This window comes from Vanacampus margaritifer, chromosome 12 (assembly GCF_051991255.1).
Source record: "Vanacampus margaritifer isolate UIUO_Vmar chromosome 12, RoL_Vmar_1.0, whole genome shotgun sequence".
Taxonomy (NCBI): domain Eukaryota; kingdom Metazoa; phylum Chordata; class Actinopteri; order Syngnathiformes; family Syngnathidae; genus Vanacampus; species Vanacampus margaritifer.
Window position 1 is genome coordinate 13,546,272 of NC_135443.1, and position 27,414 is coordinate 13,573,685.

At 39.4% G+C, this 27,414-nt stretch overlaps 1 protein-coding gene across 3 annotated transcripts in view; it reads left to right on the forward strand.

Annotated features, from left to right (window-relative positions):
* Positions 1-27,414, forward strand: part of slx4ip (SLX4 interacting protein) — a 34,585-nt gene that overhangs the window by 5,333 nt on the left and 1,838 nt on the right. For 2 of the 3 annotated variants that reach the window (XM_077582858.1, XM_077582857.1), the window contains 5 exons: positions 5,165-5,254; positions 5,511-5,637; positions 16,928-17,005; positions 18,117-18,205; positions 27,286-27,392. In XM_077582858.1, the coding sequence (XP_077438984.1) occupies positions 5,165-5,254; positions 5,511-5,637; positions 16,928-17,005; positions 18,117-18,205; positions 27,286-27,392 (491 nt within the window). The remainder of the gene's footprint in view (positions 1-5,164; positions 5,255-5,510; positions 5,638-16,927; positions 17,006-18,116; positions 18,206-27,285; positions 27,393-27,414) is intronic. The other variant, XM_077582859.1, reaches the window with a different exon arrangement.

A 27,414-nucleotide genomic window follows, 5' to 3' on the forward strand; every position in this document is an offset into this window, starting at 1 on the left:
ACAGAAGGGAACCATCAGCGGGTTCGTGACAGGAATTGTTTATTTACGGGCTGAAAATTTAATGGAGTTGTTTTGATTTTTGTTTTGCCTGCGGTGGACAGTGGTGAGCTTATGTTTAAGATATTTCAGTTGTCTGTTTTCTGTTTTATACAGGCCATGGTTACAAGATTGGCAGCAGGGAGAATTAGGATAGAAAGTTTTACTTTTGCCTGCAGGAAGACGCACTCCTATTCATGCACATTGTGTCAGCACACAAAAGATGGCATAACAAAGGATTTAGTATAAGGAGCGTTTTTTTCTCTTTTTTTGTGTGCCACTTCTCATTCAGCCTTCAGCTTATGTCCATAATGCTAAAAAGGTCTGTGCAAGACAGAGAACAAAGCTGTGTCGGCTCTCTTTAGTATGCATGAAAAGAGTAACTTCCTCCACAACTTGGACCATTATCAAAGCTTTCTTACCAACAAGTGAAAAAGTCTCACAGAAAATTACCTTTCAATTGTGAAATACAAAAAAAAAATAGTTATTGGACTTGATTAATGAATATGTCAGGTTAATTAAACGCTCTCAGACTCTAATAGTCTCAAAAAAATGTGCAGTGATAATTGTTGAATTGGCTCCTTTTAAAGTTCAGGAATTCAACTGGAATATCTTGGCCTCTTTCCGGTCCTTGTGTGCCTTTACTTAAGCCTCATGCTACTTGTGGATATCTCACTAAAAAGGGGGTCACAAGTGGAGGTCATAGTTCATGGCAGAGTTCACCATAGAGATCCACTGGTCACTCTTTGTGCAAGGAGATGGCAAATTTAGACCACATGATGGAATTGCTATGGAAGTTGAACACTTTTTTGTTGTTGTTAAATTAGATTCTGTCACTTGCGTCCCTCTTTATTCTATCACACAAACGGCCGCACTCACTCCTCACCAATGTCCTTTTGTAAAATCTCAACCCCCCCTACTTTAAGGTTGTCACTGAAAGGGGAATTCTGCACCTCCACAGAAAAGCGTTGCCTGGTAAATTAATAGTTTTCTCATTAGTGTGATTGCATTAGTTTACATTCCAGTCTTCTCTGAGAAGAAATCACATGCTGTTTTTGAGTGAAGGGTAGACTGATGCTTATCATGAATGCCTTATTTCCATCAGGTCTTGTCTGCGCCTCTAATGCGATAAAAAAAAAATTAGTCTAACGTTTGCTAGATATCTGGCTGTTTGCCAAAGTAAAAGATTCAATCAGAAGTTTAGGAATAACTTTAGGGGATTCACCCAGTTTATGCCTCTGCAAAGACTTGTTCATTAAACCTTGCTGCTCCCCCCTAAGATATTGATCAAATTACCGTTGTGTCCTTCTTTAGAGCTCATATTAGCTTGTTTAAATTGAAGCCATGCATCTAATAGATAGATCTTGTGATCCCTGATAGGATATACGGACAGCGCCTGGTGTCAGTGAGTGCACCAACACAGATGTCAGGGTTGGCACTGGGTCATGAAATCTTTTAGCCAATGTGGCTAAACAGTATAAAAATCTCCTAGCCACATTTGAGTGTAGTTAGCTGCGACATCACATAAACTCGCGTAGCTTTTAATTCAATGCTATAACAGTCTCTCAGTTTTTATACATATATTTTGTATCTACTTTTTCTGGGAAGGTTTGAAATGTTAAAGGTTAGATACCCAAACCAGCTGAGCTAATGTCAAATGCAGCTCAAAAAGTCACTGTGGACCCCCCCTTGTCTTTCTGTCAGTTTTGATGGACAAGGCCTGACCCTCTGTTGCTAGGTTTTCCCACGCACTCGTAATTGTTGGAGGCAGTCAGCTGAGACCACCAGTCAACCGTGGACCGCTGAGAGACAAAGGGCACTGGTTGGAAAGAATACTGATATGTAGAGAAGAGCTGACACTGATAGGCAGCGTGCACACATTTAAACAGTAGGTTTAAATGCATCTCTGGGGTTGGCTGACGACCATTCCAGGGTGTAATCTGTCTTTCTTCCAAGTCATCTTGGATATATTCCAGATCCGTGCAAACCTGAATAGATTAAGGAGTATAGAAAAGGTATGGGTAAAAATCCATCATTATGCCATGTGAGTCGGAATGTGTCATAGCATATTGTCGTCAGCAAGGAATGTTTGTATGGCACATCCTGTTTCCCTATGTATGCCGTATCCACATGGGGAGTGCACATGCGTGACAGCTAGCTACTGTATGTACGCGGTTCATTCAAGCGGACGCCCGGAAGTAGCTATGGGAATATGTGGCCAGCTAATGCCGTCCTAGCAATGGGAATTTTTGGCTGGCTAATGCCATGCTAGCAACAAACGAATGGAAGTTTACAAACTTCAACACCAGACCTGAGATAACTAATATCTTAGCGCTAGCTAATATGAGGCTAGTACTCAAAATGAGACCAAAAGAAAAAAAACATTGTCTCTTCTGCCTTAGGCTGGTACAGTGTGGGGTATTGGGGTGTGGGAGTTGAAGTAAGTTATTTTAAACTAAAAAGGTTAACCTGGCTTTCCAATGTCTTTATATGCTAGCTAGATCAATGCAAAAGTACATTGAGTAACCTATTCAAGTTATTGGCCATTACACGTTGCTTCTTGCAAAATCTTGCTCAACTCTGGAAGATTTAACTTTGACCCTAAATTTCCCCAAATCTGTGGCCAAATAGATGTGCTGGGCTGGCTGGTCTCAAACATCATTCCTAGACCTGCTTTGTGAGCCGTATTTTATGCTGACCGCTGGACTTGCAGTTTAGTAGTCGATGAGTAATCTACTAATAAGCTGCTCTGATTTATTTTGAGTTTTCTCTGCAAAAGTACATTGTGAAACCAAACAGTTTATAATATGATATATGAATGATATCGAAACAGTAAATTGTTGGAACCTTGAAGAACCAGCAGGTACATTTTGTCTTGACAGTGTATTGAATTTAACCAGGCAAATTCAGGGTTTGGCGTTGGCCCGTTAATTTCTGCGGTTACGTCATTCCAAGGCCTTGGACTGGGTTGTTGAGTTTAGTCATTTGGTGCGCAAACATCAGCCCAGGGGATTGGCCTCGCTCAAAACAAAGCTTTGAGTGTGCTATTTTATTCAATGTACACAGCAGTTTCTTGTTCTATTTAACAAGCCTGAAATCAGCCCCCCCCCTGTAAATCGTTACGTTTCTCCTATTATTATCTCCCCCCCAAAGATCACTTCTTTTTCATACAGCATGGTTAAAGAGCAGTACTTGCTGCTTCTCTGTTGTAGGTGGTCTTAGTCCTCAGCTTGCTTGTCCAGGGAGAGGCAAGATTCACACGCTCTCTGCAGCAGGCAGATTTCGCACTCACGTGTATACAGTGTCATAATCAGGCAGATTAAAAAATTTAACAATAATTTAACTAGCCACGACAGTTCTGGCCTCACTGTCCATTGTAGTTTATTGACAAAATGGTTTAGAGATCATACAGAGGGCATAATAAGAAACAACAAATTGTTTGATTGTTGAAATGTTTACCTCGGCAGTACCAAGGGGTTATTAAAAAAACACACACACTGATTTATAGCGCATTTCACACACAACATAACTTAATAAATTTCACATACCGCAATTAAAAACAGTTAGTTAAAAAGCTGTAAAAAGCAAAGTAAAGAATTTAAAAAAAAATAGCTTAATAACATTCCTTAAAGAGCGTACAATATAATTACATAATTTTGGAAAGCATGATTTTTGAAATACTTAGACTGTAATATCATAGGTATGGCAAAAGAGCATCGTTTTTACCTGCATTTAAAAGCATTTGAACTTTATTTTGGATGTTTTGAATATTTATTGCATTCATACTGTATTCACTGAAAATAAAAGATATTAAGTTGGTGGACCATATTATAGAAAAGTACAGAGAAAAAAAAACTTCTTATTAAGTGTGATTTTGGGAGGCGTATGGGTGTGTGTCATTCACGGGATTATACGGTTCTTAGTGTGAAATCTGGTTCTGGTTAACAGAACACAAAGCGGACATACTCGCAGAAGGTCATGACCTTTTTTTAAATTTTTTTAAAGGCAACAGGTAGATGGATGTACAGGTTTCTTTTACCTTCTACCATGGTAAAAGGTAATTCATTTACACTACAGGCCAGGTCTTATTAAATGCATTTGCTTTATTCTCATGACTGGCTACTTTGTAGATTTTCACTGAAGGCATCAAAACTGTACGATGAACTGATGTGGAGTTATGTACTTAAAAAAAAAAAAAAGAAGGTCAAATAACTGAAAACATGTTTTATGTTGTTCTTCAAAATAGCCATCCTTTGTTACTTTTTTTGCATACTCTTGGCATTCTTACCTCGGGGAACTTCTTAAAGGCTGTTGGAAAACCCTTTCAGGTTTTAGGTACCTTTTGAAGCTCATCGAGGGAATGCCAAGAATGTGCAACAAAGTAATCAGAGAAAAGGGTGGCTATTTTATTCATGTACATATTTTATTATTTTCTCCTTTTTTTTGTTAAGTACATAACTCCCCATGTGTTTGTTAGTTCTCATAGTTGTCGTCATAGTTTTGATGCCTTCAGTGAGAATCTACAATGTACATAGTCATGAAAATAAAGCAATTGTATTGAATGAGAAGGAGTGTCAAAACTTTTGTATATAGTGCTTTTCCACCTTACAAGACCCTCAAAGCGCTTTACATTGACGTAGCATCAGGAGCAACTCGGGGTTCAGTATATTGCTCAATGATACTTCGACGTGGTCACAATTTCATGGGATTGAACCCACAACCTCTTGGTTGCGAGGCGACCACTCTCCCACTGAATCACACCGCTTCGAATGAAAGAGCATTTCATTGCTTTACATTTCGCTATATGCTGCTGGCATAGTTTGGGTAGGTACAAAATTGTAAAACTTTGCAGAGTCGTAACATTTTATGCGGCGAGAGAGAAACCATAAGGCTACACTACAGAAAGTCAGCACCATAATTTATGTTTCGAGGTTGGATAAGAGATCGCCAAACAGAGAAAGAAGAGTGAAGGGACTGCTATGAAAGGCCCCGGGGGTGATGTTCGAGTACATAGGGGGTCGTTGGTGGTTTGTTTCGCTGTCAATCACTCACACTCTGATTTCCTTTGTTGTCTCGGAGCTCAATGGCCTACAGCAACCTGTGGCTATCCTTCCTCTTTGTGTTACAGTGTGGGAACTTTGCCGTGCTGGTGGATCTCCACGTCCTGCCCCTGGGCAGCCATGAGGACGCCAGCTGGTTTACTCCAAGCCACATCGAGGTAGGGACACAATGAGAAGGGTGTGCGTGTGAATGAATATATAGCTTCCGTACCGCTTTGGGCCTTTAAAAGAAAACGGTAGCGTGGAATGTGAAATGACTTTAGTCTTTGTGTCTATTCTTCTTTTTGGCTGGGGTATTGTTCCTCACCTAGTTTCTCGTAGGCCTACACACTGGCTGTCCACTGCCACAAGTGCAATCACAACGTGCATAATTCAATATTTTGCTCATTCGATTGAAATGCTCTTGTTTTGTAGGAAGTTACAACTTTGGTTCGTGATGCTGTGGATCAACGGGTTAAGCAGTACGCAGAGTCCTTTCAAAAAGGAAGACAGCCCAAAAACAAAAAGGAGCTAGCGCCTGCTTCAGCTTTTATTGCGAAAGGTAATAATTTTTTGATCCACATTACAATGGTCACATGATTGTCATTGTATTTTTATTGCAATGGTTCCTAACAATTTTGGCATCATAGACTGGTTTCACATAGAGCTATTTTGATAGCTGATATCGAAGCCAAAAACAAAACATAAACCAACAACTGATTATACAACTTATCATTACACTGAATGTACTTATTGTAATTAGTGGAGGCCCTTGTGCTTGTTTCTCCTGAACATGCTGCTCCCATCTTGGGGATTATTTTTGTTTTCTTTAAAAACAAAAAAAAAATACTCCAAATGCTTGAACTTTAAAGCCAGTGTAATGGAAAAATCTGTGACACGTCAGAATTGGTGACCCCTGAGGGCAATGTTGCCCAAGGCATGTGTTTGAGACTTCAACAGCTTAAGAAAAGGATATTTCCGTTACCAGTGTAAACATGGTTTCGTCAGAATTTGTCACCCCAGGGGGCGATATTGTATGATCTGCTGTAAGAAATGCTTGCTGCCTTCTAAAATGTTTACTTTTTTGCATAGTTTCCCAACTTTAATGTTTGAGACCATCAAACAAATGTAAATATCAGATAGATGTAAAATCACAAGTAAACATAAAATACACTAAATCAAACGGTATCACAACTTTGATGTTTGGAAATGGCAGTAGCTTATCTGTAAGGACATGAGCTTTGGAACCTGGGGGTCATGGCTAAAGTCTCTCGACAGACAAAACAATCATAACTAGATGTTGAGTTCGGTTTGAGCAAGGCATGGTGCCTCGAGATCACTCCCAAACCTTTTTGGAAATGGAAGAGCTATTTTGACAGAGACAGTTTCAAAATGTTTTCAAACGTTGATGTTAGGCCAGCTTCATGGCAAAGATTTGGACGAGGTTCCACTGGTAATCTTTAGGGAAAATTTGCTTCAAAATTAGAACATCCTGGAAGTCAACCAGTGTCACAGTATGGGTTATGTTTTACTTTGGAGGTTCCACTGTATGCAAAAATATAGTATACGCCCATAAATTAGGCAACAGTACGGTGATTAAATTGTACTTGCATGCACCTTTGGTCGCACTCACCACAACCATTCATCCAAACACAACCACAACCACATCCAAGGGACGGTACTAGTGAGTTGAAGAGTTACAGTGTATCCTTCCCCAGGGTAAGGTGTGAACAGACGCACAGTCTAAGGTTACTGAAACTCATATTCTTCATGACAGACCGAAGAGAGACAGGCATCTCTAATGATGAAGATCACAGGCAGAGGCCCTGCAAACAAACAGGCACAAACACACACTCTCCGCTGTGTGAACAAGGGGGCTACCAATGTATCAGAAGTGAAATATGCATGTAAAAATGATTACGCTTCTTGTAGTTATGCCATAACGTATGCAAGCAGTGCAACATGATTCCATACAAACACTTTCTGCACGTTCACTTGACTATGTAGTTCCTGTGCTCTTATCCTATTAAAGGTCTTAAGTGAGTGTAATGCCATTTTTGGCCCTTCGTGAGAGAGGTGGCTGCACAGTAAAGGTGGAGACTGTGAGAAGGGCGCAAGCAGGCAGGAGCCACAAAAAGGGGACGACAGACTAGGCTTAGCCAACCTAACCCCAGGGTAGGTATTAAGTATTCGGGTCGTCAATTCTGCAAACAGGTGAAATGCTAGCCTGCAAATCCTCTCACAGAAGTCCTTCCAGGTTGTTTGTTACAAGGCACGGAAGCTGGTTGCCTGCATTTACTGTATATTTTCAGCACAGAGCGCTAATTATAGCAAATGTTTTCGTGAACACAACTGCTAGAATTACATAGTATATACGAAAAGACATGCATGTACATTGTGGACAGAAAAGGTGTCAGGTGAAATTACATTGCCTGTGCCAGTGCGAGGCCTATGGAGGTTGGTATTAAGGGGTATTGTTGTTGTTGTTGTAGCATTTGAGCTAATGCCATTTATATAGGCAGTGTAACAACAGCTGGTGGCTCTTCAAATAAGCCATCAACAGCTTTTAACATTCCAAGGACCTCAAGTGCAAGTGTTACCGAGTCATGCTATCTGGAACTAGATGGCATGTGAAAAAAAATGAGCAGCATGAAATCAGTTTGAAAGTTGCCCATAAAAAAGAAAATATATTTAAGCTATGAATCAAAGATTCAACTACATTTTCTATGGAACTTTATTGGATGGAACAATATTCTTCTAGAAGAAGGGCCTTGTGCTTTGATAATTGTGTTGAATTGGTCCAAAAACAGTGATCCCAATCATTGGTTATGATCTATCTGGTTATGACAAAACATTAGTTTTATACTCATTGGAACAATAAGTGACCACCATATATCATACTTGTTTTCTTTTCTTTTTTCTAGTATTAGTCTCTGTCGGAGTATGCAGCTAAATTGTGGCAGATAAGTGCCCGTCTATATTCACAGAACATTATTCGTCTTTTTTTTTTTTTTTTTACTCCGGCTACTTGACTCCATGATTAGCTCATTGTGATGTGATTTATTGATGTTTTTAGAGGGATGAACAGAGGGAACTTTTCCCACCAAACAGCTTGGCTCTGTCCAAGCAGAATGAACAAGCACAACTTTTAGAAGGCTAGAAAAATTTGATCCCAGGAGATGTTGGCGCCCTCCTTGAAGCACTACAGTGAACACAAGTGTTTCTTTAAATAATTGTATTTTAAAAATGAATGGAAAATAAGGTCTTTGTAACATGAGCATTACAATTCCGTTATCTGATATGATACTTTATGTAAAGAAGGATGTTTGTGATTATTAACTGTGACGGTAAGAGTTTCATAGCCATCCCCTTGTGGGATGCCAGACTACCAAATCCATCTACCATAGCTGGGCAAAACCATTGTTATATCGGCCTGTCATTGACGGATGCCCACCTTTTGGCGAGTGCTTTATAACGTGAAGCCTCGTAAATATACACGGACTAAGAAGGACCGTCTACTGACCCGGATCGACGGACGTAAACCTGTTCAGTCGATGCTCAGTCCATGTATTTTTCCGAGGCTTCGCCTCATAAAGCACTCGCCGAAAATGCAGACGGGCCGATGTAACAACAGTTTTGCCCAGCTCTGCCATTTACGCATCTTAAGAAAAGCTAATACCAGGTGTTCCTTGTCAAGACCCATTCTCAAATCCAACTACCAAATGTAGAAGCAGGTGTCTTTAGGCTGCTACTGCATATATGATGATGTAGCAAAGGTGATGTTTCAACGTAAGGTAAGTAAGGTCTCTGTGCATGTAACTTCGTGTTTGAAAACTGTCCCTACCAAGTGTTGGAGTGCTGGTGACAATAGCTCTTGGTGGTACTTACAGTGGAGTTCATTTCAGCCCATGGCAGAGCTGGGTACTTCTTCCTCTTCCTGCACAGGTGCCAGGGCTTAGAAGGGAGGGAACACCTGCCAGTCTCTTTCCCCATGGTCACTACAGGCTGGAAAGGCATTTTCCCAGGCTCCCCAGATGAATGGTCACTAATAGCCGTGGGAGAGGGCTTTGCTAGTGCTGCACAGTGTACCACTGACTCCTCTTGGCAGCTCTGTGAAGGGGGCTTAAGGCAGCCTGATCATGGTCATTGTAGGAAAAGCACAAGTGCTGTTGGATTTCTTTACTCTTGTGAAAATGTGTTACCAATTGTTACAATGACCATTTCGTTCACATTAGAGAGGATGTGCTGTGCATTTTAGGGCCAACAGATATCTTCTATGTCTCTTAAACAAACTGTTCAATAAGCCACATTCTCTTTTTGTTGGAGGTCTGTTTTGTCGGGAATAAAGACTCAGCTCATCCAACTGTTCTTTGTTTCTCCCTGAGCCATCACAACTATAACTATTTATGTGAGTGGCTGCAATGTGAGGGACTTGTCTGTAAATAGAGAGGCATGCCAGTGGCAGATTTACCTGCCCTGCTCTATGTTCTGGGCGCATGGCAGTCTGGGATTAAGTCAAGGGTGAAACAGAGACCTGTGACGGGAACAAAGGAATTCCAAGGTCCAGGCTCAAAATGGATCTTGATCAGCGTAGGCGCTGCAGCGAGCAGTCCCTTCCTGCTCACCCTCCTGTCTCTGGCCCCTGCTGGGCAACCCCCTTCTTCCCAGGACTATGTGGTGTTGATGTGGCTCTTAAAAGCTGGCCTGTATGCCCCCCTGTCTTTCTAATAGGATAGTCTGACTCCACTGTTGACAACTCCCCAATGAATATTCTGATGCATCATTTACTTTTCTTTTCTTTTTTTTGCCACTTAACACTTTTTGGGGACATAGCCTCTCCTCCTGGTCAGTGTTATATTTCCAAGTTCCTCTCATGTCCTTACTTGAAGTTTTCTGACTTTTTCTTCTTGACCTCGTCCACGGGGTCAGCTGCAGTTTCTTAGCACATAACCACAATCCCTGCCGTAGCTGTCACACTACACTCTTTTCCCATATAATTAGGGCCTGAGCCTTAGCACGAATTACATTCATGTGACCGCTCACCACAAACTATCCGGGAGTACTGCACACACTCTCTTGAACTAAAGTAAAGTGTTTTCTTGTTTTCTTTTTCTGTCTGTTACTTTAGGTGTGGGAAAAAAAATCCCTTTGTCATGTGCTCTCTGCAGCCTTGTGACTTTGCTTGTGGACAGGTGTCACTTCAGGGCAGTGTGCTTAATTTGCCCTGTGTTTTACAGTAAGGACATGACAAGACAGTATTGAAGCTAATCGTGGTGCACAATAACACGCTTTAACCAAATATTGAACATTTTTAATTCATCTTTTACTTTACGAAGTCTTGTTATAATAATTCAACTACTGGGTTTAAGTGTCAACGTTGGTGGCCGAACCTTGAAATGCCATGTGTGTCAGGGTTTATTTATATGGACTAAATCAGTGATTCCCAAGCAAGGATGCTGCGGTAAATAACAATTTTTATTTAGTTTGTCAGAAATGAATAAAGTTGGCCAGTGTTTCACTCTGAAACCAGCAAGAAGACGTCACCTACATCTGAGTTTTCAACCGCAACACACTATATAACTACAACAAAATGAATCCTCTTGTCTTATCTCGACAATATAGAATCTCACAGAAAATACTCTCCACTACTTTGGTCACATGCCGCATTATGGGCTGTCCTGAACTGCCATGCTAGGGCGTATTTTGTCGAAGGGTCACCCAAATGTTAAATTGAGCACTCATGCGCAAATATTGATTCAGGTGGCCGTTGTGCAGGATGATAAGGCAGAGTGCTCTGCTACAACACAGTTACACACAGAGGGTGATGTCCTTCCAGGAAAGCCCCCACTTACATGTGGGTAACTTCCTCATGTTCTCTCATCCTTCCCTCCGTCATTTCTCACTCGCTGTAAGCTCCAAGTCTCCACCCACACTTGAGGACAGAGGGAGGGGGCCCACTTCAAAGCTGATATGTCAAAAGAGCAGGATTCTTAGGTGCTGATGTCTGACTGTCTTGCTGATTCAACTCCTGTTCATAAAGGAGTCCACATGATTTTGTTTTCCCAACATGTCATGACTAAGGGTGTAACAAAACACATTTTAAACGGAGAATCATTTTTGATGTAAAAGATCTGAGTGCATTGGTGCACAAACTATATGAATACATCTCAGTATATTTTAAACCGGTCAAAAAACGATCGAAAATGGCTATAAATCGGTTCGATGTTGCTGATCATTTGAATTAACTTGAATAGTTTGGGATTTTGAGATCTTACACAATATTTGTTAGTAAACATGACAATAGCTACAAATGCACTTTGTCGTCTTTGAAGGAGTGACATGTTCACACTACTGACAAGATAATTAGTATTATAAAATGATTGTCTACTTTCAACAAGGAACTCATTGCATCCGATCATACCCTATCAATCTGAGCGGAACCTTATCGAATCCAATTGCAATCCCACTAAATCAAATCGAATCGAATCGTTCCACTTTAAAATGTACCATTCAAAACGTATCGAATTGTATTTAAATGCACATTACAGTCATGGCATTTTCATGCATTCTGTAAGCTTTCATTAAATGTCAACGTTTCAGTTACTTTTCCTACAAGTAACAACTATCTAAAGACTGCACTTATGTGGAATGTAATGGTTCTCTTCACCCGTCGGAAAAATCTTACTGATTTGTTTTAGTTCCAAATTCCAATCCTACCCGAGCAATGGTTCAAACGTGTTATTCACAGCACGTGGTTGCTTCCTTGCAAGTAACCATCTTTCCTTCTATCCCTTGACATTGCTTCTATGACTATACTTTACCAAGTCTCAGAACTTTCACCATGCACATTGGCTCTTCCAAGTAATCATTTTAGAAACCCAGTTAGGCAGTTACATGGCTAATAGAAAGTGTGTCAAACAGATTTCACTCAACAGCCATGTCAAGTTAACATTAGGTTAGGGAAACTCATACGGCCAGCACAAAGGCAGACGGTATCACCTATGTCAGTTTCTGCCTAGCACCCACGGTGCTGTTACCGGCATCTCAGAGCTCATGGGCGTGTTGATCTTAAAATAATGTTTGGTCCGGACACATTGGTGGTGCAATTGTATCTTGCAGCACTTAAAAATATTTATGCCATTGACCCCCCCAAATTTGCCAACAGTCACTGGCACAAGTGAAGGACAAATCCTGCTATTTTAAGTCTGCTTGATGCCGATCATAAAGCATGCCCACATTCAATAGGTGTGTCAAAAACTGCTACTTACACCATACAGAAGACAAACAGGCAAGTAAAAAGAATCTATCTATCAGTTTATGACTGAAACAGATGAAGTCCGATCATGTTCCTTGCTTTTGACAGAGTCTGTCTTACAGTATGTCCGTTTCATTTTATTGCCCTCATCAGTCTGTTTGCCTTTTGGTTTGTTGACTTTTCTTTCCTCTCATTGTTTTTCAAGGAAGCGGTGAAAGCTGGAGGGATGTGTGCTTGTTTGTGTATGTGTGCCTGAAGTACAGATTTTAAGCCTTGGTTGGCACCAGTGGACTTTCTGTATTTGTCCTGTGATATATTACACCATGGCAGGAGACTCTCCAGACAAGTGGTTAAAACATTATCTACCACATTGCTAAAAACATGGCGTGAGGACTTGTTTACGGTTTGATTAACCCAGCATAATATTGTTGTGTACAGGGTTTCTAAACAATTAAGCAACTCTATCGTTTCTTGAATCAAGTACAAATGGAACAGTCCATGCTCTAGATTTTTGTGTTCTTCACCACTGTGGCCTACAGTTGCCAAAGAATGGGACCTCACATTGTCAAGAGGAGGCACCAGAAAATGTTTGTGGGAGAGAAACATGAATGTAAGCTAAGCATGAGAGAACCCGGGCACAGGGCCAAGAGCAACTCTGTGATGTGCGGAGCGTTATGAAGTTGGAGGAACAGCTGATGTCTCGAGCCGCGCTGTTTCACTGGTTCCCAACTTTGTGTCCAGACATCCCCGTCAAACTTGTCCTGGGAATTGGCAAACTCAACCCACCAGGGAACTCGATGAGAATAGTTGTAGAACTAAACATAAAACTAATGGATTAAATTAAAGCTTCTAAAAACATAGGAAGCCATGAATGTGAAAGGAAACTAGAGCTGGAATGGTCGCTGTTGCCTTTATGGGCATGGAAAATGACACAGAAATATGAATCTGCATTCCAGCTGAATAGACATCCAGAATGGTTAATAGGCGTCTGCTGATTTACTATCATAAATTCACCCCCCTCCCCCCATTTTATTTTATTTTTTCAAAGCAAACCATTTCAAAGTTTTAGTTCTCTTTCCAACATGTCGCTGGTGTCGGGTGGAATCCTCTCATACCCAAAGTTAACACCAAACATTGTTTGTTGCGCCATTAGCATAGCATGGTCAAAGCGAGTAAGCCACTTTCTACACTTTAGATTGGTCATTAATTTGTAAAAATCAAAGAGCCATGTGGCGATTGATCATTAGTATAAATTTGTGAAAAAAATTGCAGTTGAACAAATTCGGATCTTCAAGGTTTGCACCCAGCAGGGACCATGTGCATCTTGTACTGCAATACAACACCTGAGGTCAGGCAAACACTTATTTCTAGGTCTTAGTATTTTAAATATTTCAGAGCGGTTGCATTTATTGTATAACCTATTTTCTTGATTTGTTTTACTTGCTAAGTTTCAAACTTAAATGAACAAAGAACAGACTTAAATGAGCAAAAACTGAGAATGACTGCATAACGGGTCTCAAAGAATACGGGAATAAGGAAAATACCATTGACAATTGACATCATGTGGGCATCTTTGGCATCTATATTACAGTTATTTCTGGACTATAAGGCGCACCTGACTATAAGCCCCTCTAGCTAAATTTGGAGAATTCTCGAGTTTATTACACTTATTAGCCGCACCCAATTGTAAGCCACAAGTGTTTTAATGTTACCGCACCAGTATATAATTATTCCCGCTACTTTTTCCCCCATAATGATGGCGCAAATTGTCTCACTCTCGTTCTGTCTCACCTACTGTATTTGGGCTCACTTGGTTTGTTTTGCTCTGCCTGACGCTCTTGCGCTTCCTTTATAGTGCGCCCCATTGTGATCTGATGAATAAGCCGCACCTTTGTATTAGCCGCATGGTCAAATGCAAGTGAAAAAAGTAGCGGCTTATAGTTCAGAAATGACTGTACATGTTGGGCACATGTCATTAATTTTATTTAACAACTGTTGTGAAAATAAATATACTGTATATTTGCCATTCCCTTATTTTATTGTAGCCCTCATCTTGAAATCCCATCTGGTTTTTGGACACAGTAGTATTGCTTACACACTAAACCATAATGTAATTTGGCAGGATAATGAATGCAAGACAGAGAAAAGATAAAGCACAGCTCAGTCATGTTACAGAATATGTTGTTCTCCAAATCACCCAGGTTGCTAGACAATTTATCATTTCAATTTGGTTTCCCATCCATTTTCAGTTCAAGTGCTCTTTCCCTGTCATCACTTCACACAAACACATATACAGCATTACTTACAGTTATTTTTCCTGTCATGTCTGGAAAGATTGTTTTGGGAATCCTATCTTAATTGAGCAAAGAAGTATTATTCTGTCTCTGGGGGCTAATATTGTATTTTCATAACTCTTGACTGATCTGTCCAAATTGAGCTCTAGGCGTTAAGTTGCACCTAAATCTTTGAAGGGATCAGAAACATTCCAGTAAGGGGTAATTTGACATGTGTACGAGACTGTCGTGTGGGAAAACAAAAATGTATTGACAGCTTTTCTGTCTGATGGTGGACTTTTAAAATCAACTTGTTTGCTATAATAAATGCTTCATTCTATCACCGTATGGCAATAGATATTATTACTATCACAGTTATTATAAGGGGCAACTCTTTTTTTAAAGTAGTGAAGTTTTTCAGTTGTACACTCTCATATATACGTAATTAAAATCTAAGAGCATTTTAATGAAAATATGTGTAAGGTCGTCATTTTAAGGATCGAGTTACAAAAGAATTGTACGCAATAGAAATGTCATTGTTAATAATTCCATGGCATTGTTAGGCAGCTACTCTGTCATGCTAAATACTTAAGAATAAAAAGAAAGCTAAAAGCTGCCATTCATCACGAGGCAGCGGACTTAACTGTAACACCTGTGGCAGTTTTGTGGCTTGCTTACTCTTTTGGGTAATTGCACATCATTATCTAAAAATAAATAAATTACAAGATAACTTTTTTTCTTCTTTTTGAAGACTATAATTACAGGTTTTGTGTTGAGATCAGATCACAGAGAAATGGGAAATAGTCAAACATGCATCTTCACGCTTTTCTGGCCTGGCTGCTGTGTGGTAAACAGGTTTGAAACACTTTCTTTTTTTTTTTTTTTTACTAATAGTGAAGGCTTTTTTCCTGTCATATTATATGGTTATGGGGAAGGAAGGCTTACTTCCCAAAAGTATCAAGCCTTAATCTGAATGCTTTCCAAAAGCACAACTTTTTGTTAACGTTGAAATGTAACAGTATAGTGTTTACCTGTTCAGATATTCAACCACAGTTGATCCCCCGCATATTTGTGGTTAGGCACCTGCAGATTTGCATATTCACAGGGTGTATTTTTCCCAAGTTTTTCCCCCTATTTTTTTTAATAACATTGTTTTTGCCCCCTCCCTCCCCTCTGTTTTTTGGAGACTGTATATTAAATGCTTATCAGCATTTTGGATTTTTTTTCCTCCAACACATTTCAAAAACCTTCAGTAATATGCTAGTTTTTACCATTCATGGCCCGGCTCTGTCCATTTGCCCCACAAATAGAGGCGGTTGACTGTACTAGTATAAATATACAAACAAAAACAAGAACAAGGAAGTTAAAGTCACTTCATTTTTTAAGTTCTTTGACTTTTCCATGAGATAAGCTGGCTCACTTAGCCATTTAGAACTGTTGACTAGTTTACAAAGAAGGACTGTATAGCGTGTTAGCCGGACCCTTGCTTTTTAGTCAACAAATTCCTAGCAGATTAGGCAACAGGCCACTGTGTCTATCCAGCACATTTTGAATACCATGAGGAACATTCCATGAAAAATAGAGCTGTGTGCCTGGAGAAAGGTTTCTCAAGTCGGGATGTTCAATATCACTTTTTTTCCCCCAGACCGACACCAGTACGAGTACTCAACTCTTTAGAACGTACCGATACCGATACAAGTAACTGATGCCACTAATGCCTTTGATACATAAAATGTCAATTAAATCAATGACAGGAAACTTTAAAGAAAGTCCTTTGTTTTATTTCTGACAAAAGCCAGAACATTCACTTTGCAATAGAGAGATAAATCCCAAAATAAAATACAAACAACTCACTCTGAATTAAGCATTCATATGTAATAAATTGACAAAACTGCAAAAGAAAACAAGAATCACACCTACCGTTGAAAAGATGGGGTGTAATAATATTGGGAAAGTACCATTAGGCCTTTATCAAATTGAGTATGTGTTACATTTGCATCACTGGACAAAATCCATGGTAGCACACACTTGGGCAGCTACCATACAGCTATTTCAATATTATTATCAATAATATTATTCCCTTAGTTTGTGATTGGTTGAGGAGTGCTGGCCCAAAACTTGTTCTGGTTACTGAGTTTCAATGGATGAAGCATTCATCCATTCATTCATGTGCTGTATATTCAGTCTGTCAGTCAAGCAGTTCTGTCCAGTCAAGCACAGATAATGTACAGTATTTTATGTGTATCAAATTTTCCATACATACCCCTTCTGTTCTATGACATTCTCTGAATTATGTTGAACTTTATCCTTGTTTTTCATTGTAGGTAAAAATTTCAACCTAGTCGCCAATTTTCTGAAGCGCCACTTCAACCTTCGATGTATTGTCAAGCAGCGCTATGGCGGTATGTAAACGACATGTTTTACAATCAATTTCAACTGAATCGGAAAAGGATATTTCAATGACTCATGTTCAGCCAAATTTCCCACAGAAAGACCAATCCTTTGGCTTCTATATGTTGATGTTTCTCCCCCTCACTTATTTTTATGTCCTGTCTCTACCTGCTCTGGGTGTTGTTGGGAACCAGCAGACATTAAGTGGTTCCCGCGAGAGGCCTGAGAGTGAGAGAAATTGCCTCTGAGTGCAGTGGAAATGTAGCTCCATGGCCCATGTAGTGTCTGTGACCCTTAGCCACCTTTTCATGGGACCAACGCGGTTCCCTTCCTGTCAGTGAAGTTAAAATCTCATCCCTCGGGGAGGGGATGTTAAGACAGTACTGACCTGCTGCAGACTGAGATGATGGCTTTCTCAGCAGGCCTGTTACTCATCAAATTAGTCCGTCTTCTTGAGGTCAAAGGTTGTCTAATTGGGCCCACAATGATTTACCGGTACATTGTTTTCAGGCCGTTTAACATTTTAGTCGATCATCATGCAGGTCTGTTTAGCCAATTATAGTGATTATATGCAAAAAGAGTAAGTACTGTATGATAATGTTTTTGCATTTTAAAAAAAAAAAGAAAAAAAAGAGAGCAATGATATGACATGTCAAATCGGTAAGATTGCTGAATTAACAATACTGAGCTCTCCAGAAAAAAAATAAAAAAATAAAATAAATAAATAATAATAATAAAAACAATAATAAAATAAAATAACTGACACCCTTTTTAACTCAAAATGTTGATTGCTATTCTCGAATAACTCCATCTGAAAGGAATAAAAGATATCAAAGTGGGTTATTTTAAACTCAAAACAATAAGTCTTACGCATTTGTGGCAATACAATTGTGTGTTTTAAATGATGGTAAGTAATACTCTCGGGAGCTAATAATTTATGCTCATAAAACTTTGCCGCTATAGACATACACTGTCATTTGCTATTTATTCCGAGGGAAAGTAACTGGTATGGGTTTGTCCCTCCCACCACATTTCCTTTTGTCTGACATTGATTCATGATTAAAGCTGAGACCACAATATATTTACTATTGTGATCTGTGTTACTTCTTTGCTTGCCTGCAGAATTGCATGTGTTTCCTGAGCGCTACGTCGTGTGTGTAAGCCTTCCAGAGGATGCCGCAGTGTACTATACAAAACCCAGCTCAACCGCAGTGAGTGTTGTTTATACTATATTTCCTCTTCCAGGCGCCTGGCAGAAGATTCTGCAAAAAAAAAAAAAAAAATCGTTGCCAAGCATCGCTCTCACTTTATACAGTATATGGTGGTCTTGACAGGAAGTAAGGTTGACAGAGAATTTAAAAAAGCATCTCCTGACAATCAATCAAGAAAGTAATAATAAGATTGATTTATTTTAAATAAAAGAAAAGCAAGACTGCAACTAATAGAAAACAGTTCTGCTAAGGAGAGAATCTGCATGCACCAGAAATTTGCACCCTGCCTGGAAACTGATGGCAGGAAACGGCAAAGCTTACAGCTATCTTCACTGACAACAAGGAGAAATGCATTTTCTATTTATTTTTTGCTTTATTTTATTTTAAATAGTCACAAATGCATAAATAATAGAATCAAACGGTATCATAGTTCGAACAGGTGAAGTGCCTTGCTCAAACGCACCACCGCTTTGATGATGCAGAGATATCTTGGCAGCAACCAAGTTCCCTATTTTGATCCACAGCAGCTTCCAAACATATGATTACGATCTCCAAGTCAAGAAGAAGAAAATAAAAAAACAAAGAAAAACCCATAATTGTTGCGGAAATAACTTGAAATTAGTCTGGGTAAAAATCATGGCCCTCGTGACCTAATAGTCTTGCACAGCCTTTTGAAAAAGTCACTGCAATCAAATCATTTCGGTAACGTGAGACATCTGCACCAGTTGAATGTATTTTGCCCCGTTCCTTGAATGGTGCTTTCTCCAGACTGCATTTTCAGCTCCTTCCACAGGGAGGGAGATGGAATAAGATTGAGGTAAGAGCTCACCAGAGGCCACTTCAGGATGTTTTTTTTTTCTTCGGGTTCTTCTTGGCTGTGTGTTTTTGCGTTTTATTAAGAGCCGGACTCACTCCTAAAATTTAACGCAACTCCTGAAAAATAGAAATAGAATTTGACCTAAATAGTAAATGGAGAAGACTTATATAGCGTACACCATACAGTGTCCAAAATTATTTTAAATAGCAGACGCATTCCTGATGCACTGTTCTAATTATAGAATAGTTGTGTTTTTTAAGTTTCAAATGTCTTAACTTTAATCGAATCTTGTGTTCCATTGTGGCTAACGGTAAAATCTGGGTTGGTTATTGCACACTTTGCTGCTGTAAAATAGCAGTAAATAAATACTATAGTCGTCTTGGCAAACATCCTGAATGCTGGATGGGTTAGCCTGCATGCTACTTGGTACAGTAAGCTAGCTGTTGAGAGCATAGAGCTATAGAGCAAGCTGTGTGTTTGACTCCAATGAGTTTGACGTGGATAGTTTTTTTTTTCTTTCTTTCAAACATCAGACATGTAGCTATGATACAAGCCACATGTGTCATTTGATAATCGGAGCTTTAACATAGAGACGGGACTGCCTGTTCAACATGGTGCCATTCAGAGGGAAGGCTCTATATATAGATATCTATTCCGACAGCCACTTGCCTGGAATGTACATGTTTTGCTTCCTTTTTTTTTTTTTTAAATGATCGCGCAGTATTTCAAAATCTCTCGTCACGTACGCTGTTGGCAACATCACCGGAGAATGTTGGCAGGGTGCCATGAAAAGATTCAAAGCATTGTCAAAAGAATATGAGGTATGTGCGTATAGTGAAGCATATAAAGAAATGAACTTTTATTTTGAATGCTTTAGTCAAGTTTCAGTGAAGTTCATTCACTGAGCATTGTCTTTAACGCAATAGTACGGACAATTTATCCGACATACATGAGTCATTTACGCTGTAATAGCAAACTGCCTGTTCACCCCATGAAATGTCATAATGCATAGCAGGATACATGGTACTTATAAAAGTCAAGTGCATTTTGAATCTATAGTACAATGCATACTGTAGTTGGGTTTTTAAAGAAGAATTTGGCTCATGGAGTTGGCTAAAGTGAGATATCAAGTGGTTTGGTTACGGTATTTTCCTTTCAGAATGCATGCAGCGTATGTCATTTTGCGCTCTTGTCAATATCCCCGTCCCCTCAAGTTCTTTCTTGTCCATTCATATTACGGACAACAATCCTTGGGCCAGTTGCTCATTTGATCCCAAACTCCCCAGTGTATTCTGAGAATTTCTGGTGTAGCTTCTCACCTTGGCACTCACATCAAGGATGGACATGATCTCTCCCATTACATTCCATGACCAACAGCCTGCTGAGCTTTTTTTTTCTCTGTTGTTTCCCTTTGAAATGTCTCTGCACTCGCCGCAGTTTGGCCTTCAATGAAAGCGGCGATTGTAATATTTTTAGTGGAGCACAGTCATCAGTGAAAAGTTCAGCGCAACCAATTTTTCCAGTTCACGGAGGCCTTGCTGTCGACGGCGTTCCCCTCCCCAGGATGTGGTTCTTGAGCTCATACATTACATACAGTTGGATTGGAGAGTTTTGTGGTGGACCTCGCACTTGGTTGACAAAAACAATTATTTGTTTACATCACATGCTATTTTTCATTTGGCTTTTCCATGGTAAAGTTTCATACTTTGAAAACAATTCAAGGATATTTAGAGTTGATGTAAGGCTTGATTGTTTTTTGTCTTTTTGTGTAAAACAAGACACAAGAATTGTTCCCGTAAAAAAAAAAAAATGCAATCTGCTGACAGCTGTGGATTCCAGAAATATTCTGTAAAATTACAGTATTTCACTGTCGACAAAATTCACAGTTTTAATGTCAATCAAATGTACAGTTGTGGACTGTTATAACGAAAACGGTAATCTACTGGTAGCTGTGGTTGCCATTTTTTAAAGTAAAATTCGCAATATCCAATAGTTAACTGATTCAGTTTATAAACACATCAGTCAGCTCATTCTACAAAGTGCAACAAAATGTTCTTTGTGTATGAGGCATAGTGTTAAGCCACTGATGTTTCAGCATGACATTACAATACTGACCAATAGTAGAGTTCTGTGAAGAAATCTGAAATGTACCAAACTGTGCCATACGCCAGCGATATGAATTTTACGTGACATCTGATTCCTAATCCATGTGTTTGAAAGTGATGTCGGTCTGCCCTGCAGCTATAACAGCTCAACTCCTCTGGAAATGCTTTCCACAAGGTTTAGGGGTGTGTTTATTGGAATTTTTGGCCATTCTTCCAGAAGTGTATTTGTGAGGTCACACACTGATAAGACGAGAAGATCTGGCTCTCAGACTCCGCTCTAAATCATCCCAAAGGTGTTATATCAGGTTGAGGTCAGGACTTCAAGGCCAGTAAAGTTCATCCATGTAAAAAACTTTCCATATCTGCATGGACCTTGCTTGGAAGAGGGAGGGGGCCTGGAATTGTCCGTAATATTCGCTCTTTGGTGCCAGTGAAAGGAACGCTGAAGGCTTCTGCATACCAAATAGATTTTGGTCAATTGTATGCTCGCACCTTTGCGGGAAAAGTTTGTGGATGGCCCCTTTTTGTTCCAACATGACTGCGCACCAGTAAAAAAAGCAAGGTTGATGTAGGGAGTTTGGTGTGGACAAACTTGACTGGCCTCCACAGAATCCTATCCTCAACCTATTAGAAAGACCTCAAAAAATGCATTTGTGGATGAATGGTCAAAAAATCCTATAATCACACTCCTAAACCTTGTGGAAAGCCGTCCCAAAAGAGGTGAAGCTGTTATAGCTTCAAAGGTTGGACTGACATCATATTAAACTATGGATTAAGAATGGAATGCCACTTAAATCCATATGCAAGACAAGCCATGAAAGCATGTAATACTTTGGGCATATTTGTGTATTTCTATTAATACATTGTTGACCATAACGTAACAACATAACATTTCACGTTTCTATTGTATTATTTTTAATAATTCGCTGGCATACGATGGAATCCTTGTACCTCTAGAATCATCACTTGTGATATTTTGTCCAAGAGCCTGCAACTGATAAACCAAACCCAGGTTTTACTGAAAGAATGTTACCTTTAGATGAAGTCAAGTGTGCTGCCTCATCTTGACACTGTATGAAGATGGAAAAGGCGGGAAACGTATAGACCTGGAGAAATTAAAATGAGTTAATCGTGAAAGCAAGGTTTGTTAGCTATAGTAGCTAAATTGTGCTACTTAGCATCTGAATCTATCTTTTAAGATGTGCACATATTCTGTATAACAAACAAATCGAAAATAACACTTTATACTTTTTACCATGTTCTTAGTCAAGTAAAACTGTTACTCGCAGCATCATTTAGCATTATTAGCATTATTAGCATTGTCAGCCTGAAACTCAACCCCAAATTTTCCAGTTGAACACTGTATTCTGATTAATATTGCGTTTTTACCCATTTTTATCCATCTTTTTTTTGGGGGGAGGCGGGGGGTCCATTTTGCTACTATGTCGACTGAAAATGACATCACTGTTGCTCAAGGCTCAGGTAACAACCAATCACAGCTCACCTGTTTTCTGAGTTTGGTCATGTGACATTAGCAAGCTGAGCTGTGATTGGTCATTACCTGAGTCCAGAGCAACTGTGATGCAATTTTCAATTGACAGCAAGTGGCAAAATGGCCGCCGCCTGAGATGGATCAAATAGATGGACATACAGTATTACATAATAGGTGTGGGAATCTTTGAATGTCTCATGATTCGATTCGATTCTGATTTTTGGGTATGCGATTTATTCAAAATTATTTGATTGACAATGATTTTTGCTTCAATCTATAGATGTGCAAGGAATTGTAATGATCTACTCCAGTCTGACTTGCTAATGCTAATTAGCGCGCTACTCGCGGCACTTTGATCACTTAAAAGAACGGCTACACACTGAAAAAAAAACTTTTATTGGAATAACTTGATCTTGACTTTTTCCTTCTACTTTCTAATGTGGCTACAACTTAACAGTGTATTAGACCGCGTGGAACCACACTGCCCCTCAGTGGCCAAACCGGGCACAACATGAACAGCGCTCCAAATAAAGGCACACACAGGCAAAGGCAAGACAGTATAAAATAATTTAAATAAAATCAATTCTGAATCATACTAAATGAGAATCGCGATTCTTATTAGATTCGATTTTTTGGCACACCCCTATTACATATTATTGTTGGTTGACTTCTAGCTAGTCAATGACTAGAGATGTTAGACTTGATGTTGTTTTTGACAGCTATTTCACCAGTTACGATCCCATGCCCGAAATTGTTGAGTCAGAGCCATCCCTTCCATCTTTGTAGGGAGTCCATTTTGTTGGATTGGACTAAAAAGCGCAACAAAAGTGCAAGTGCAGCTATTTGTATCCACAAGGCCCAAACTTGAGTAAGAGAGTTTCCCTTGACCTTTCTACACTCAAATCCTGTTTAAAGAGTTGCTCCTATGGTGAGTCAGCAGCAGCAGTGGGTAGGGCAGCATGGGAAGGAAGAGCAAGTGTTTAGGATTGTGGCCGTTGTTTTTTAGTCTGGCGCAGAGTGGGCAGCGGAGGTGAGTGGCGTGCTGGGCTGCAGAAGTTTGGATCAAAGGCAGAGCAGATGTGTTTCCAGTCCCCCCTCCACACACACACACACACATGCGTGTCTTCTGCGCTGTGGATGGGCCTTTGTGTTTACTCATCATCTCAGCACGCCTCAGTTGTTCCCATCTCACAACAGTCAACGCTGCAACTTTCCCAAGGGACCGGAGCATGTGATCTTCTCCACCTGGGCCAAGTGCAGGCCTACATGACACGTGCTTCGGTCCCGGTTTTCTTGTCATATCGCTGCTGCCTCGATTGTATTGCGCAACATGAGCGCATACTGGCGGGCTTACGTTAATCCTTTCAATATGGGTGTATCCACAAACCTCATTGTTGAAGGGATAAGAACTGTCTTCAATTTCCACCAAGTCCATGCCCATGCACGTTGGTTGATTTTGCGCAGGGCAGATGCGAGGTGAGCTTGGACAAACAGGGCATTCTTCTTCTCGAGGGTGAGGGATGCAGTCAGTGGACTCGTTTCTCTGCAGGAGATCTTTTCTGCTTTTTTCATGATCATCCTTATTCGCGGTGCCAATTTCAGCCTTTTGTATACTTGCCATGATTATTCTCCTCACAGGCATATACATATTTTCAGAACTCCAGTTGAGCGAGGGATTAAAACATTTCAATGTGTGCTTTGAGTCATGGCGTGTGTGCGTTTTGACAGATTCCTGTTTTTCGTCTTGTCAGCTTTATACGTGTAATCTTCATCAGATATCATTAGTTAGTTTTTCTTTGAATTCGCAAGCCTCGGGGTGAAAAGAGCCTCACTAAAGGCAATGGAACGGACATTTTGTCGTATTTCATGTTATGGCATTGTACAAACACATTATTATTATTATTACTACTACTACTTTTTTCAGAGTGTGAGTACATCCCCCCCCCCAAAACAATGACAAATGATTTTAAAGAAATACCTATATATCCCAATATAGCATTTTCTTAAATGTCTATTTCCTTTTTTTAATTTTTTTTGTTTTTTTTAGGAGAGCTCAGTATTGTTCATTCAATTTGACATCATCATTGCTCTCCTTTAAAAAAAATAATAAAAAAAAAAAAAAAAGTTTTTTTTCTCTTTTTTTTAAATATATATACATATACACATATATATATATATATACACATATATATATATACACATATATATATATATATATATATATATATATATATATATATATATATATATATATATATATATATATATATATATATATACACACATATATATATTTTTATTTTTTTTTGTATGGGGGTGAGCATGTGCGTGCGTGTGTGTATTCATCAGTTCACCTAAAGCCCATTAAAAAAAATCCCATACTAATAATATAATATAATAATAAATTGCCAAATGCAGAAACATCAATGTAAGTTATCAAATGTCTATTTCCTGATTGTAAATTAGCCACAAGCGGGTGCTAGTACTGATACCTGATAGTGGTACGTGCCCATCCCTTCTGAATATTATTATTCATGCGCAAACGGATCATCTTTTCTTATTCATCCACTTCTCCAGTTGCTTCCTGGTGATGTCGCATCATCGGCCATCCGTTTTCCCTCTCCGACTTTCTGTCTCTGTCCTCTATATATATAAACCAACATCTTTCCCTTCCCTTCCTTCTTCCACTCTTTTGAAGTTACGCCGACACGAACGGACAGGCATCAAAACGTTCTCAGAGAGCCTCCTATCGATTTCGTGTTGACTTTTCTTTCAAGTTTATTTTCAAACGCCGTTTATTCATAGTAAATGGATGAAAGTGCACATCAAGGCTTTATAATGCACCCGCACCTTTCTCAGAATTGTTGTCGGTGTGTTGGCTGGGCATGTGTTTGCATTTGGGTCATTTTCCAGTCGTCCTCCCGATTATAATAAAACGAGCGTAGGAGACTGACCTCGTGCCTACACGCCGCGGTTCAATCTGTGGAACACTTCCTGTGTGAGTTTTCTTGTGTTTGTGGGCAAGATGAAGAGCTCGACTCGCCTAATCTCACTTTTTCTTTTTATTCTGCGTCAGCGTGTCCGGCTGCCAACAAATAATAAGAAAGCACTTTAAGTGTTTTTAGGGCACAGGCTCCATGCTCCAGTCTGCGTATTCCTTCCTCCACTGCATGTAACTGTCACAAATAATTTTCCCCCCGATGTGTTCGGAAACTGTTGCCAAGCCCGAAGCTCACCACATTGGCTTTTCTCATATTGGACTAATCAGTTTACCAACCACTTTATAGGATAGCAATGATCTGAAAAATAATGTTTTAACCATAGTATGCCTCTTTTTTTTTTTTTTTTGGACACAGTTTTGTGTCAACAAATAACTAGATGGTCATTGATTATATTTTACATCCACAAATGTGCTTTTGTGGAAAATAATATATTGGCAGTTTGCTGGGTTATCGTGACCGTGAGATTTGCAGATATAATTGGAGCATACATTTTTAATTATGTATTATTTATACAATTTTTTTTTTTTTTTATCCTCATGGTCCAAAAAAAACGTCAATTCTGACTTTAGTATTACAGTGACATGTAGTCGGTGTCACTTATATAAGCTAATTCAAAGGTTGAGTACGCAGCAATGTGTTTGTTTTGCACACACAGAGCATTCTAAATTTAAAACAATCACAAACCTCCAATCACAAATAAATAATTACCAATTTAACTATAAGTACACCAATTAGTTAATTATTTGAATTTATTTTCAGTCATATCTTTTGTTTCACATGTAGTAGCTTTTTCACCAATTGTATATATCAGGTGTTCATCACTGTTGTTTTTTTCTACAATCCACGAGATAGTCATTGTCATTTTCACTACAGGTAATCAAACATGTTTAACATTTAAAGGGGAAGTCAAAATTAAACAATTATTGACAATAATTTGTTATATGCAGCCCCACTAGTCTAAATACGTTGGTTTGGTTAACCCCAACGTTCCCACGTAAGTGGAATATGAGTTATGCAGCAAAATCCAGCCGTTTTGATCCATCTCAGGGGGCGGCCATTTTGTCACTTGCTGTCGACTGAAGATGACATCACAGTTGCTCAGGCAACAACCAATCTCAGCGTACCTGTTTTCTGAAGCTGAGTTGTGATTTGTTGTTACCTGAGACTTGAGTAACTGTGATGTCATTTTCACTTGAGAAGTGGCAAAATGGTCGCCTTTTAGTGTTGATTAACAACTCCTGGATTGTGCTATTTAACTCATATTCCACTAACGCAACATTAACCAGAATTCCGTATTTAGACTAGTGGGGCTGCATAGAACATATTATTGTCAAGAATTTTTGGGGGTGTTGACTTCCCCTTTAAAGAAATAAGCAACAAATAATTTGACTTTGCTTAATGGCCAACATATCAAGTTTCCTCAATTGTGGCTATTGAAGTATTTGAAATGTAGAAGTTTCATGTTAAACTAATTCAATGTACTCCTTCACAATACCGACTTGATCTAATTGTGTTCTGATTTTTATTTTATTTTTTAATGCATTGTGTTGAATGTTGTCCGGCACTGCCAGAAGATGACAGCTGTCTGCAGCGGAGCCAAAACCTGCCTAAGGATGCCAGGGATAATATTTTTTGTTTACACGGATTCTGTTTGTCCTCTCTAGACCGAGCTGAGCCAACAAAGCCGATCCGAATATTTTTCCAGAGAGGGCGAAATCCAAGAGTCTTTCAACTGCGCCGCAAAAATAAAGAAGACTGCGCTTCAAAAGATGTAAGTATGATCTAATTCAGAA